Source organism: Chamaea fasciata, unplaced genomic scaffold, assembly GCF_029207755.1.
Source record: "Chamaea fasciata isolate MVZ Bird 193981 ecotype frontalis unplaced genomic scaffold, bChaFas1.0.hap1 SCAF_11, whole genome shotgun sequence".
Taxonomy (NCBI): domain Eukaryota; kingdom Metazoa; phylum Chordata; class Aves; order Passeriformes; family Sylviidae; genus Chamaea; species Chamaea fasciata.
The window spans coordinates 25125094-25140828 of record NW_027094096.1 but is presented as its reverse complement, the minus strand read 5'-3'; the positions used below and the strand labels follow the sequence as shown (position 1 = coordinate 25140828).

The following is a 15735-nucleotide window of genomic DNA, read 5'->3' as shown; positions in this document are numbered from 1 at the left end:
AGTTACTCACTCTCGGAGCCACAGAAAAAGCAGCAGTGAAATTTAATTCTTGTACTCTTTGTTTTACAAGGTAAGAAGAAGCAAAGACTTCAAGTTCAGCCTCAATGGCAAAACACTTGAAAACATCAATTGAAACAAATATCAGTATCAGTAAACTGTCTAGGTCTTTATCCTGTTTTCATTTCAAAATGTAACCACCCAAAAGCAATTTATGTCCTTGTCTGCAACACAGATATTTATGCTCCAGCATAACTACAACCCCTCTATGCCACTGCATCTTGTCCTTGAATAAATCACAAAACCAGTTTAATGCAGAGCCTTGCTCACCCTATGCAAGGGTGAATTCCCCCTGTTCTAAGCCAGAATTAAAGTGGCATTTTAAATCCTTGAGCATATTTGTTTTCTTTTCAGGCAAATTTTGTTCTTCACTGTTCCAAACCTTGCGCTGTCATACAAGACAAAGACTGGAGGTGAGTTTCAAGAGAGTATTTCCAGCAGCATGGGTTAGGCAGAAATTCCCAGGAATTCGTATTTTTATTCCATCAGTTGCTTTTCTACTACCTGCCCTTCTACTTTGCTACAGGCTTTTTGCAGTTTGACACGCACGCAGAAAATTCAGTTTGGTTTGGGGCAGAAAATGAGATCCAGCTTGAGGACCATTTACGTGGACGGCAATAAAAAGGACATTTAGCAGTAATTGGGCAATTCTGTGGGATCAATGGACAGAAGATTTATGCAGCCTGCATACTCTGTACATACATATTTCCAACATGTGGGTGACAAGTAAGGTCAAGCGGCACCAGAATAATCATTCTGTCCATGTTATTCCTGCCACAGCGGGTGTGACAGCTTGGCATTACTGCCTTCCAGGCGGGAAAAGCTCTGAACAGATTCTCAAGTACAGCTTCACTGCCCCAAACTACGCACAGGAGTGTGAATGACAAAACTCTCGGGCAGCAACCAAAGTTTCTACCAAAGATCTTAAGATATTGGCTTAAAAAACCTCATCTTTAATCAGTCACTAGGGAACGTGAGTTTCCTGAATGTGTGAGTTTCACATGAGATCTATTTATTCTGAAATTTAGAAAGAAGAATTTTTATTTTTTTTTTTTTTTTTTTTTTTTTTTAATCCAGGGGTCTGTTTAAATTCCGTTCTGTAGTTACCAGATCCCGGCTCTCACCCCGCTCCATATTTCATTTATTGTGGTTACCACAAAGCACTAGCTAGAAGCAATCTTTCATACAAAGGAAATACAAGGTCCATAGTTAATAGCTGAGCGAAGAAATGGTTGAGGATACGCCCTGCCCTTGTCCTTTTCTTGCAGAGCTAGCAACAGTCAAGACCTGTGTTTTTGACAAATAAAATGGGAATATGTGAAAAGGAAATGAAGCATTTAAAGTATTGACACATTTATAATTTATGAAGTACTAAATATCTGTCAAACTTTACATAAAGAGCAGCTTCGAAAATCCTGACGACGGAGCACACACACGTGTTCCACCTTCCAAAGACACTGAATGAAGACCCTAAATCGCACAGAGGGGCAGCTTTGCAGCCAGAGCCCCAAGCTCATTCTGGGTGTTTGGCAGCCGGGGGTGAGAGCAGGGAAACCCCAAAGGAAGCACACCGATAATTTGTCATTAACACCCACAAGGATTGAAAGGAACGAAGACTGGCCATACAATCACACATGAATGAAGGATGTGCTTTATGCTTCCACTTCATACCACAGGCCAGGTGGCCAGCCCCAGCATTCAGCAAGCCCTGGGGTGCTCAGCAGCCCAGCTGGGCAGCACCATGTGCCTCCCATCCACACAGGCAGCCTTAGGACACAGGCTTCTACTTCATTCAGCTTCCAGCAACTATTAAAAAATTAATCTCAATTAATCCCCGACATCCCCTTCCTTTATTCCTTTATTTGGCTGTTGTTAAAAAGGCTGCAAAAGTCACATAACCACAGCATCTCTTCTGTCACGTGGGATAGAGGAGGCAAATCCTGAGGAAGTCAGACAACAACACAATTCCTGCTGCGAGCACCTGGAACTGTTCAGAAGCTTCTCTAAACAACTCCCCACGTGGACTGTGCACTCAAGGGCTGGATTTCTCCAGAAGACCAGTTTTACTGGGGAGTTTTAAAATTTATTTTCTCTTTAAATCTGTGTCCTCAAGGAAACCACAGACCTTTCTCCACGCCCACTGACCAGCTGAACTTCTCCCGGCCACCATCATTTCCAGGAGCTGCCTAATCCAGGCCCACACCATGATCTACACGGCTTATAAATCATCGTCTCAAGTTATCTTCAACTATATGCAAAAAGAAAAAACAAAAGCAAACAAGAATGAAGGGAGCACTTGCTGCAACACCTTGCATCCTCAGTTGCAAACACGTATTTATTCCCGTTTTTTATTATTTAGGAGTTATTTTTTTTAATAAAGTTTTCAATTATTATCTTACTGCTGCAACCCCAAGGAAGTGGAAAAAGCTTTTGTATTTGAGATTTCTCCACCACTTCAAAACATCAGAAACATTCAAATGTGCATCTTCTTTCTGGCTTAAAACTTAAAAATTAGCCACTCAATTAGTGGCCAATTATATTTCAGGGTGTTTAAAAGAGAGGATATTCCACAGAGGTTTCACTGAAGCAAGTGTCTTTCTTCCAACCTTGATAAGACAAATGAAGATTCACTAAGTCATCTCCTTCTCTGTTGTTTCTGCCTCAGTTCTCTAAAGCCCATCATCACCAGATACGCCACAGCTGTGGAGCCAAACAGGGTTCTGGACACAAAGGGGGGCTCACAGGACTTCCAGAACTGCCTCAAGGAGCACAACCTGAAGATTTCACACTGCTCGAAAAGTCATAGGCAAAAAAGTGAAATAAAATAAACAAATTATTCTGCATAAGCAAGGTTAGTTGTCCCTGCAGAACGGTCGCATGCCAAAGGAAAGGGCTTTCGTATATCCTGAAGAATTTAGTGTTACCAAGCCTGACATCTCGAGTTTTTATTAACAGTGTTCACTCCCTGAACTCAGGAGAATCACCCAATTTTTAATAAAGCAGTCCTTCCCACTCTGAACATTCAGCAGCACATCTTATGTCATAACCCTGAGTACGTGGCAGCAAGGAAAAAGCAAGTATCATCTGTTCCACAGGGAGCCACCAGCCGAGAAGCACTGCCCAGAAAGAGACTTTCATGCTGCCTTAGCGCAGTGCTAAAATTATTCCTTACCCTGCTAATCATAGCTCAATGTGGGAGCACTGGAAAATGCATCATTGTTGTCTGAGTGCTGCCCCATGTATAGGGAATACATTCACCTTTAAACATACCAAACACTCTATAACCTTTAAACACACCAAAAACTCTATCACAGCAGGGAAAAAAAAAAAAAAGGACACTAAGATGGGTGGAGCAAGGGGGTATGTAATTTCCAAAAACACTGCACACAAAATAAGCCTCTCTTCTATAATAACTTCAGAGCACAGAACCAGAACTGTCACGAATCCAAATCTTAGTATATTTGCAGGCTGATTACAACGGATCTTCCGCAATAGATCACTACTTACATTAAGTTCCACAACTGCGTGGTAAGAGCAGCTTTACCAAAAGAAAGAAAAAAAAAAAAACACAACAGCAACACAGTCAGGTGTTTTCCTGTGTTTGAAGCATGTACGTAATTCAGCAATAAAAATATTTTACAATACAGTAGGATCAGAAGCTTCAGCTTGAAAAGAGTATCAAGAATTTTCAGGCCAAACTGAAAGGGTGTATACAAATAAACATGAGCCTTGGCAGTCAATACTGCAGCTATACCAAATAAAAGGAGACAATCTTATGCTAGAAATTCTAAATCAATTTTATGAAAGACTGCTGATGAGTACCAAACAAGTCCCATTGGCACAAACACGTTAAATTACTGGGAATACAGAACTAAGAGGTTTCAAGTTGCGTTCATTTAAATACACTGCCTGAACACCACTTTGAGCATGAACAAAATTATAAATAAATGGGGACATAATGATATTTGTAATGGAAATCTTTCATGTACTAAGCCAGAAAAAAAGCATTCTTTTCAAATAAAAGGAGTAGCCAGCTTTATTCCTCTCTTAATTGCCACATGGACCAATTTCTTACCACACAGCATGTTGGCTATAAATCTCAACAGGCAGCTTTAAATTGCTGTTATTATTGCTCATCAAGACCAAATAACCCTGGACGGTGTTCAGAGAAGCTTCTGTAACGTCTATCTCAAACAACTATTAATTCATCATTTCCATGGGGATGGAACTTCAAGCAAGAACCACCCACTCCTCCGGTGTTCAAATGGAGGGGGTGTCAAAGAAAAGATGCAAAGAGGCTGCAAGATGGGACTGATAAATAACAGAAGAGAGAAATCCTCCTGGACTTCCAAGAAATGCATGACTCATTCTGAGATACTGAACTCCTAGAATACGGAGAGCAGCCACGTCTGCAAGTTCTCACTCCCCAGTGCTTCAGTGCATTTTCAGAGCTGCACATCATGTTTTTGGAGAGATGACAGAACAGGTATTCCATAAAGCAAAGCAACGATCATCCAAGTGTTTGTGTATCCTCTTACCTTGGATGCACTGGAGGGTTCCATCCTCAGCCCTTATTGTAAAGGTTTCACCTGGATTCACTTGAACCAAAAAGACCTGCAGAGAGAAAAATAAACACTTGTTTCACTGCAATCTCCAAAAATTTACATTTTCCCAAAACAGCAACTGTGCTATCCCTTTTCTGGAAGAGGTGGAGAGGCAGGGAGGGAACAGACTAGCATATGACACCAAATTCCAGGAGCAGGCAGAGATCTGAAACCCACCTACTCATCTACATTTTAAGAGCAGAAATAAAGATATAACTGAATTGCATAGAGGTGAGAATTCCGGCTTTGAGTTCCACACCAAAATCTTGAAGGTGTGTTTAACTTGGCCAAATGCTGGTAGCTAAGGACATAAATCTTCAGACCACTAGCACATGAGAACAGAGAGTACATAAACTCCAACATGCAGCACCAACCCATGATGGGATTCCAAGTCCACAGAACAAAAAGCTTTCTGCTGTGGGGAGGTGATCTGTTATGTTTTCGAAAATTTCTATTTCAGTCTTGCACACAACAGATCTCAGTTATGCAAAAGCTGTGGGCACACACACAATTCAACAGTTACACACAGAACCTGTAATTAACTATTTATTAACAAATGTAATTTTTTTAAATACTAAAACTATCACCCCAGTCTTCCATTGCTGAATCCTGCAGATGATGGGTCGCACAAGGACCAAGAAGCACCAAAATATGTCCCAGTTCATGGTATGCTGTATCATCTTTATTAATTTTCAGGTGTCTGAAACAATGTGTTTAAAACCTATGATTTAGAATCCTTTCTTAAATTGACAGTTTCACTGGGAACTGGAGACCATTTATCCCACCTTGCTGCTTGTGAAACTTGCACTAAAATACTTTAAACACTTCTGCTAACTACTTTGTCAGAAGCTCAATCACGATATAAATTAAATTTTCAATTTGTACCAAGATTAATCTACATCTTTTTCTGTGAAAGCTCTTTACATTTAGGTCTGGTCTTTATATTCTGGGACATCTGCATGCAGAATTTCATCATTCAATCTGGAAAGAGAGAATTTGAATTCACGTTGTGTTTCTGAATTCCTTAAGCCAAATGCATAAGATAATTATTACCTAGATGACCTTTTGAATTACAGTAATCCTACAGAAACCCATTATTCCACCAACATTTTTAAAGCACAAGCTAGAAATCAGAAAATGACATATGAAAGCCATTATGTTGTCTGCAACAATCATTTCTCAGGGAGCACTGATCAGGGTGGACCTGATCCAGCATACAGAGCTCAATAAATGGTTCAGAAAAGATAAAAGGCACAAAGCCATTCCATCCCTAATCTCCGAACAATCAACATTTAAGTGACGGCATTTAAGTGCTCTTTTGCTATGAATAGGCGTGAATTATCCACCACGGGACATGGGCAGCAGGTCAAAAGAAGCGCAGAGCAATGCGGTGTCACCCAGCTTAATAAAAAAAAATCCCAAACAACCAACAAACAAGAAACCAGAACACAACGAGGCCAAGAATCATAGATACATTTCATCAGCTCATTTGCACCACGTGTCTAAACCAGCAGCCCTAAAGCTGGTTATTTACTAACAAATTGAATTAACTTACATCAGAAGCCTTCGCACACTTTTACAACTTGGGAAGAACTTGGTCCAGCACCTCAAAATACAGACCCTAACTAAGACTGATGACCCCAGAGTTATCAGAAGATCTACAAATTCCTGTCCCTGGAGTCTATCACCAGCACAAGCATCCACATTAGCACACCCAAGGTTGTCCTTTAAAAATAATTCCTTGGGGTTCTGCATTAAAAAAAAAGGTGATACCCCAATCACCCCCATCACTTTGCTTGTGATGGTCAAAATGAAGCAGCATCATCCTTGCCTAACCACAAAGGTTTAAGGTTTGGGGTTTAAAGACAAACTGTTCCAGTAACAAATTTGTTTCCTGTAGAGCATCAGCCACACAGCTTTGTCCCCCCTCATCACGAGCCTGTGGGCACAGCCTGGGACTTATCTAGAGTAGCTTCTATTAAAATGTGACAGACATGGAAATAACTCCTTATTGACAGATGCTCAAATCAGCCACCTTTGGAGCCGACGAAAACATTTACAGGCTGTTGCTGGGGGAAGGCAGCAGTATCAAGAGCAAACAAGAACAGCCAAGGCGTGACTGATGTGGGCCAACAGCGGAGCAAGGGCTGGGCACAAAGGGAGGACATGAAACCAACGTGGCCTCAGAGCCAGGAGCAGCAACCAGACTGCTCAGGTAGGACCCCTTCCAGAGGCTTCAACCCACCCCTCCCTTCCCAAACCTGGACTACTGGGGTGTTCCCCATAATCCACGCCAGCACCCAGTCCCCCCTGCAGTCCCCCCACGCCGCACACAGCTCCCCAGGGCTCACAACTGCACCCACCAAGGGGATGCAGAGCTGAGGCCAAACCAGTAAAGCCAGCACACGCTGAGTGTCGTACATGGGGCACCTTCCAGCCAACACCCCTGACCTGTCCCAGTTGCCAGGGACAAATAATGTCAAGGCACCCTACAACTTCTTCTCTTTATCCACACCAAGTATCTAAAGCTAATTCCACGATTTATTTTTCCCCACGTCCTCATAAACAACAAAGCCATACTCTGCCGCCTGGAATGCAGCTTCCCTCTTCCCTTTCACACAAGGGATCTTCATGAGAACGCCTCACTTCTAAAGCTTTTAATTAAAAAAATCTGAGGAAAGCAATAAAAAAGTGTAAAGATAACGTCTCTATTCTAATGAAAACAAACCCAGACGATCTTTAATTGTGCTATGCCTCTTCCAATATTCATCATAACAAGTACACACAATCATGAGATGGCAGCAGGGGAGAAGAAGGGTCGGTCACTTGGAGCCCTCACTGCTGGCCGCCAGCATCTCGAGGGTGCGGTCCCGTATCCGAGGTCACCCCAGACCACTTCCAATCCTTGGCCTCCTCCCATCCAAAAAGCTGGAGCACATGGCAGCGAGGAGCAGGGCGTCAGCAGCACAATCCCAAAGGATTTCTCTTTCCCCTGAAAAGCACTTGGATGTTTAATTTAGCGGTTTCACCCACTTGGCGCTGAAGCCCAGCCGTACCTGCTGCATCCTCAGAGAAAGCTTGTTATCTCCATAATGCTCTTTTTGCATTTACTCTGCATTTAAGAATGTCATTCCGTTTTATTGAAAGTCATGTTTGCTGAGTGATGAATGTTACTAAGTTGCATAGCTACTATAAATATTTATAACCCCACCGAGCATATCCAGAACAAGTCTTCATGACAAGCCAAGCACGTGTCACTCGTGCCTCCCTTGCTCCCACTGTCCGACTCTCCTGGCCAGGGGAAGAGACTAAAGAAGTGCCCACAAAGTTAATGCAGGCCTAAGCTCAGGTTCAGAAATAAATAAACTGACTCTGGGAAGTTTTGGATTGGATATTAGGGAGAATTTCTTTACTGTGAGGCCCTGGCAGAGGTGGCCCAGAGAAGCTGTGGATGGTGCTGGATCCCTGGAAGTGTCCAAGGCCAGGATAGACAGGGCTTGGAGCAGCCTGGTCTAGGGGAAGGTGCCCCTGCCCATGGCACGGGGTGCAAAGAGATGGGCTTTAATGTCCCTTCCAATCCAAACCACCCAATGATATAAAATTAGATACACTATGGGGAAACACTCTCACACAAAGGCAGAAACGCCACCTGCTAAGGACCAAGGGCATACACGACTACCTCTTTTGTACACTACTGGCTTATTTATGCAAGAGTTTTAGTCCACAGAAGAAAATTCCCACTCAAGGCAGGCCACCATCCCCCACCTGCTCTGTGGCCTCTCAGAGCAGTGAGGAGGATGACGTTCACCTGAATCCATGTGATGCAATTAAATCCCAGAGCTCACCTAAAGTATTTCCCCCTTATGAGAACATTTTCCTCACTAAGGTCAAAGAGCTGCTCGCAGGGCTCAGGCTTATTGAAACTCCACATTAAACATTTTCCAGCGTGGTGAATTTTCCCTTCCGTGACATGTATCACGCTTCATACAGCTGGGGAGCACAACATCATAGGCAACACCTGGGATCCAGCCACAGGTTCCACACAGACGCTTAAAACCATTAAAATTGACTGCATTTGCAATTTCTATGGCACATAACTTATGAAATTCATTCCACCTTTTGGGAAAAGAAAATAAACAAAACCATCACTTGTACCCATTCTGTTATCTGCTTTGAAAGACTGTACCCCAGATCCCAATGCATCTCCAGGTGCAGCCCATAGGAAGGACCAGGGAACTCACACCATTCTGTGTGCACTACTCTTCTCAGGAACACATCCCTCAGTCATACAGAGCAGGCAGGCTAAACACTTTCAGCATCTCTTCAGTAAGAAAAATCAGGGAACATGCAACATCTTAAACAATAAAGCTGACTTTTTAAAACTAATACTTCAAAAATAGTGTCTGGGCCTAACTTTTTTTTTTTTTTTTTGACTGGACAAAAAATGGAGGTATTAATAGAGGCATGAAGTGATTCCGTCAGTTTACCATGAGTGCTCTTTAGAGCAAATCCCACAAGTGGCAGATCCTGAACCTCTTAATTTATCAAACCTTAAAACACACATGCCAAAGAAGCAGTAAAAATAAAATAAAATAATAAATCGAGAAACCATGAAGAAGTAATTACTAAATTTCGGCAGAAAGCTCATTCACTCAGCTCAGATGCTGTGGCTCAATATAAAACCCAAGCTAAAGTGCTTTCAGTTGTTTGCAAGGTGCACAGACTTGTTATGCTACAGGGAAGTTCCAAATCTTGTTCCTCATTCAGTTGTACTCCTGTCTCCCTCATTTAAAGCCTGTGACCCTAAAAGACAAGAACAAGCACACACAGCACTATGTGCAGTGCCTAAGCTTAAGCCAAGTGCTGAAACCACAGCGTTGGTAAACACAGCTTTGCAAAGAGCAGGCAAGCAGAAAACCTGCTGCACCTCTGCAGGTGCAATGAGTGAACCAAGCTGAAACAAAACTTGCCCAACTCATTAGCCCAACATTCTGTACAGATGTGCTGTAGCACAGCTAGCTGCCCCTCCACTTTATACTCCAAGCTTTTGAGAGCTTGCAGCAGAGTACCCACAGGAAACCACTGAAATTCTTGTACCAAAAGGTTAATTATTGCTCCCTGAATCCCCTAAGGAGTTACAAGTGGATTAAAAGCAGAAACAGCTCTGGGAGCGACATGAAAGCATTAAACACAGTCAGCAGTAGTGGAAATCAAGTGTGGGAAACTGAAAAAACAAGTCAGTGCTAGAAATGCCACTTTGGGTCGTCCAGAGGAGAGGGATTACTGTCAAGCAGACAGAGACATTCCTTGCCCTGCCTTGTGCAGCTCTGCAGCCCTTACTCCCAGGAACATAAAGCAAGTGAATGTTCCCATGCAATTCCCTTACACTGCAGGCCTGTCCACTGGCAAACTTGCCTTTTGCTTCACTCTCCAGCTGGCTGCTGGCAAGGCCAAGGTGCTTCACCAGCTCCAGTCTGCTTTATTCCGTGTGTGTAAGAACGGGTCTTTTGAGGAAAGGCTTTTCCCTGGGGCTCAGCATTTCCAGGCACAGCTCCTAATGCAGCTCTCTGGTGCTGGCACAGCTAAGGCTTCACAAATCCAGTAATACTGGATGAGGGTGAGCAACAGCCAGTAGTGCCCAGAGCAACCCATCAGAACCTCCACTCTGTCAGCCCCAAAGCACGAGGCACTGACCTGCCTGCCGGCCACGCTGCAGCCTGGAAAACTCCACACGCCTCATCTTCCACCAGCTCTGCTATGATGCTTTCCCACCACCAGCTTCTAAAGGAGACTGTAATTACACCCTCTGAATGTGTGTCCTCCTAAAGCTAGGACCTATTTATGGAGTCATATAAACCACTTTTCTTAAGGCAGTCATTCCTATGTGAATCTATCCTGAAGGCCCTGCCCACCTTACAAGTAACTAAAATCTCTTTCAACAAACACTTAACATTTGTTTCCACATGACAACAAACCATGTTAAGAGCAATTAACACAGTTCATTTGCAAAGATCAAACAAAGCATTTATACCAATTTCATTCCATTTTTACAACTGTACCTTTAAAAACCACAGACATCAGCTAAAGCTTCAGGAATAGGATGAAAATGATAAAGCACAGAGGTAGTTAAGCTTTGCAACAGATGAGGGCACATCCAGACTGGAGGCCAAAGAAGTCCCACGGATAACTGTTATTTCAGCTACAGGTACTCCAGGAGATAAGGAGATGAAATCTAAAAGCATCATCCAGCAAACACCAGGGGGACCTGGCCCAGAACTGTTCTACTGAGTTGTGCTTGCATAACGCAGCAAAAGCAAGAAGCAATGTGCTTCCAGTGCACCTGCAAATCTTTTTAACACAAAACATTAGCTGAGAAACTACTTTAAAGGCAACAGAGGCATCTGCCAAGCCAGGCTGCTGAATCATCAAAGAATGGGAAATGGAAATATTGGGCTTAGAGCACCATCTCAAAGGAGGGCAATTCAGAACAATTCACTTATTCTTTCTGTAATACAAAAGGACCCACTGACAGGACGGTCTGACCTGATAAGTGGTTTCCAGCAAGGAAGAAAGTGTGTACTCAAAGAATAATTATCCCTTCCAGTATGAATAAGACTGTTCCTTCATCTAAGTGTACTAATATTGGACTTGGTAAATACAGCCACTAAAAGCATTCTTCTCTAGTTTTTCAGGTCAAAGCACATTTTGCAAAAATGACTTTAAAAAAACCTAATCACAACAATGAAAATCTACATCATAATGAGATTTCAGATAACCAAAAGGACTTAGAAGCTGACCAAGAAAGCAGAAATTATTCTTCCTCTTGAGGTTGGTCTAGCTCAAAACACAGCTTGGAAGGAGGAACAAACGATCCAGGGAACAAGAAGTAACAGAATGACCTTTTATACCGATTCAAGAAGGACAGCTTGCTTCTACCCTCATTACAATACTTTGCTGAAATTTCTCACGTGAGGAGAGAACCAAATTGAGCAACTCAAAAATATTGCCAGGGTAGATGTTCTCCAAAGAGACACCTTGACCCCAGATGACATTTTTGGCAACCTACAACCCACCAGCTTGAACCTCCAGGGTGTATTGTGACATGAAGGCATCGCTGTGGTCTTATGATCACCCCACCAACTTCTGATTATGCTTATGAGAGAGTATCTCCCAGAAAAAAAAAAAAGCAAATTTAATCTTGCCTTTGTTCGAAAACCCACTCAAAATTCAGTGCTTCTTGCAATGAAGCACAGAGTAGTACACAGGCCTTCAGGGAAAGGTATAGTGAGGTAAGCAAAGAATAGCAGACATCACTGCTATTCTCTATTTCTTTTCTTATTTCCATTTTTTCTCATCTCAGCATTTTTAAAATCTTAAAATCTCACCACAAATGCTACTAAGACGTCTGGACAAGAGTGAGCACAAGTGAATCATAAGACTTTCTGCAAAGCCCTCAAATATGCAGCATTTATACCCACTGTTTCAATTCCACTGTTTTTACTTCAATGAACACACGTGCAAACCAACACACTCAGTTTAACGGCACACTTAAATCGTCGTTTTTAATGTCTTTTCAGCGTAAAGGCAGGCGTAATCCCAGGAAATACTCTGCACTCCCTAGTGCTACGGAAAACCGTTTCCCCCATCTTGAAAATATCTTGTTGACCCAGAAATAAGTTTATTCAAGGCAGCCCATCTCTGACCTGCTGTGACCCATCGCCGTTCACGATGTGAGGCATCATGGCCACCTCCCCGTTCAGCAACGGCGGCAGCTCCAGCGGGATCTGGTCGGTCATCATCATTGTGACGTACATTCATGGAGAATTTTCCTCAACAAGACTTCCTGCAAGAGAAGAGAGACATCAGTTAAGGGCCCTGCAAAAACCCTGCTGTACTTCAGAAGGTCGTTCTGCCATTCGGGAGCCTAAGCAGGAGCCCTGCTTTTGTAACAGGAGGCGCACAGGAGCTCAAGGCTCTGAACGAAGTTTTGACTGTTAGATCAAGAGCGTGGAAAGTCAAGTTTCCATGCAAGAATTCCAAAAACCAGCGAGCCAGATTTCCACTCTTCCCCAGATTCATAAATCTCAGCCCCCACTGCTGAAACATGCAGGTTGAGACACTTAAGAGTTTTGCTCTTAAATCCCCATCCTGCTTGCTGCCACAGCTCTTGGATGCTACAGCAATTTCACTCAATAAGCACACTTCAAAGCCAAACACCTTTATTTTCTTTCTAGGGCCCTGTAAACAGTGTGAACTGCCACTACAAAACAAAGACCAGACACCTGACTTCCAACTAATCATGACCCAAAAGGATTAAGACTTCTGCGGGAGCAGGAGGGACAGCACATCCTTGATGTTCTGAACGCCCCGTCCTAGGAAGGGCAACAGAAAATGATGACATCATGTAAGGATTTGTGAAAAATCACACATCACTTCCAGCACACCCTCCCCCTTTCACAGCTAACTGATGAGATCCGTGAGTATCAGTAAAACCATGAGAAGCTGCCTTGTAAAAACAAGCCTTAATTCAGTGTTAAGGGTATCATCATGCTGGTTTTATGGGGCAGTAACACAGCTCTAGTGAGTAAAACGGATGATCTCATCACATACCTTATCTAGACTTCTGCACAACCACTGCTAAGCAAAACAACCTCACATGTCCAGTGGTGAGCAGCCTCCTTAGTACCCCTCACGCCAGAGAATCCCAAAGTCATCCTAAATAATTTCATGTACATCCCAAATTCAAGTTAGAAAAAAAAATATGCCGTGACTTAGGTGGCAGCGTAGGTGACCAGCGAGCACAAGATGATCAGAGTACACCCGAGCACAGAAATGGGAATTTTTGGCAAAGAGCATGGGACACGACTAGAGAGCCATAAACCAGAAGTTTATTACAGCTGCTCCAGAGGGGATTAAGGACTGAGCCCCACCAGGGTCAGAGCATCCCGTTCCATGGATGCTGCAAATCTCATATCCCCTCACCCCCAAATGCTGCTAGACTTCAATTTTTTTTTTTAGTTCAACAACTAAATTATGCATTTAAATACACTGTTGAAAATACACTGTCTTGATTTTCATCAACCTCTTCCAGAGCTCATTGCAATCCCATCACCTGCACGGCCTCCTGATCAGAAACATCAGCCTGACCAAGAGCTGCTCCTCCATGTCCTGAGGAGGAGGAGCGCTTGTGTGATTTAGAAGAGATGGCAGTGCCCACACAGACTGAATCACATCTGTCGTTTCACTGTCATCAAACAGACCCCTTCACATCTAAGCAGAACCAGTAAACTGAAAGTACATTTGTTTCTCAGAAGATATGCAAACCTGGCAATGTGAACCCCAGCCACTCGCATTTTAATTTAACTCAGCATCAAATCCAGCACGACTCTCACAGCTCTTTCCACTGTTCTCATCTGTGAGAAAACACCACTTTTCTAATCAGCACTTCACCAAGATACAAACAGAGGCAATGTATTTTCATCCACCTTTAAATTAAACCCCTCCTTTTATCCAAGACTCAGTTATTGGACAGAAGCTCTCCAGAAGCCTGAGATACAGTAGTTGTTAGGATGGTACATCCTAAAGCTTTTGCTTCTCGTTACTTCACAGTTGCAGGTTTTAATTTCGAGAAAGATCCAAGCCCAACAACAACATTCACAGGTGTCGGGATTTGGGGGTGGAGGAGGAGGAGTGGGGCAGTGAGACATCACTTTTTGGAGGTTCTGTTTGTTTAAAAAGAACAAACAAAAAAAAAGAGAATTTGTAAGGTTTTGAACCATTTCTTCACTGCTTGGGATTAAGAAAAGGACTGAAAGAGCCCAATAATGAACACCAGAGAGCACATGAATGAACAGCTTTCATTGAAAACACACTGATTCAGTCAATAGCCAGTTGTACCTCCAACTACTCTGGCTATACATGCAGTTATTTATGCATCTATAGTTGCTGTGTGTGCAAATGTATATATTCACATTTAGAGCTGATTTGTAAGGAACAAAACATTCACAGAAGCTATTTTAAACACATATAAAACAAAATCCCAATCTCCAAACAAATGACACGTTCGTTTAGTCTGAATCTGAAAGTCGAGCTTTAAGAGTTTAAGCATCACTGTAATACTATTTTCTTGAGGAAAAAACCTCATAGTGTAGCTTGAAGCAACATATTTTCCTAGTAATATTTCCATTCCAGGCACAACAACGGATATGTTGACATTTATTTGCTACGTGTCATTATTTAAAGTGTTGCAGCCACATTCCTTTTGCTTTATTAATGGTTCGTCACTACAGCCGTGTCTACATTAGCCTCACTTGAAAGGAGAGAGACAAAAAAAAAAAAAAAGAAAACAGAAATAAAAAGGGCTTCCTTTATTTGTCAGGTCTGGTACCACCCCACCAGAGATGATACCAGCAGCGGCACTGGCTACACGGCACAGACATTGGCAGGAATTTTTGGCAGTATTTCACAAAGATGTACTCCAGGCAGAGTTAAAACATCTACCAGGAGACTGGCAGACTTCACTGCAAAGCCAAACCCTTTGGAAACAGGCCTCACACGCTTTTTGAGCTTATTTGTTCACCCATCCTACTTAAAACAGATTTATTAGCCGTGCTTTCACACCCCTCCTAAAGCCTAGTGTTCCTCCTCCCTCAGGGGATGCAAAGCTGATTAATACAAAGAAAGTGAGGGCTGAACACAAACAGTTTCTTCTTCCTGCAGATTGGGAACATCGATGGAAGAGAACACCAGACACGACTCGAAGAGCCAGGTCACATTCCAGGATACGAGAATTCTTCCTTAGCTAAAAGATGAACTGCCAAATACTAACCCACAGCCTTTTTTTTCAGGTACTAACTCAAATTTGGGGTTTTGTCTAGAAAGCTGACTATATTTAAATTTTAAAAAGATATTTCCTGTGCGTCTACATTCCCTAGGTTTGGCTGGGACAGGTCACAACAACGCCAACATGGAGTGAGAGGCTGCATCTCCCTGTCTAGCTTCCTCCAGGAATATGGAAATCACAGCTTTCTACTTTGCTGTAGATCAAGGAAGAAACAACCATCCAAGTTTGATG

The 15735-nt window shown here is 42.8% G+C and overlaps 1 protein-coding gene across 1 annotated transcript in view; it reads right to left on the bottom strand.

Moving 5' to 3' along the window:
• FNDC3B (fibronectin type III domain containing 3B) overlaps positions 1-15735 on the bottom strand; it is a 185319-nt gene that overhangs the window by 135875 nt on the left and 33709 nt on the right. The window contains exons 2-3 of the mRNA XM_066193735.1: positions 12365-12504; positions 4596-4671 (exon numbers count right to left, since the gene is read on the bottom strand). Of these exons, the coding sequence (XP_066049832.1) occupies positions 4596-4671; positions 12365-12475 (187 nt within the window). The 5' untranslated portion in view covers positions 12476-12504. The remainder of the gene's footprint in view (positions 1-4595; positions 4672-12364; positions 12505-15735) is intronic.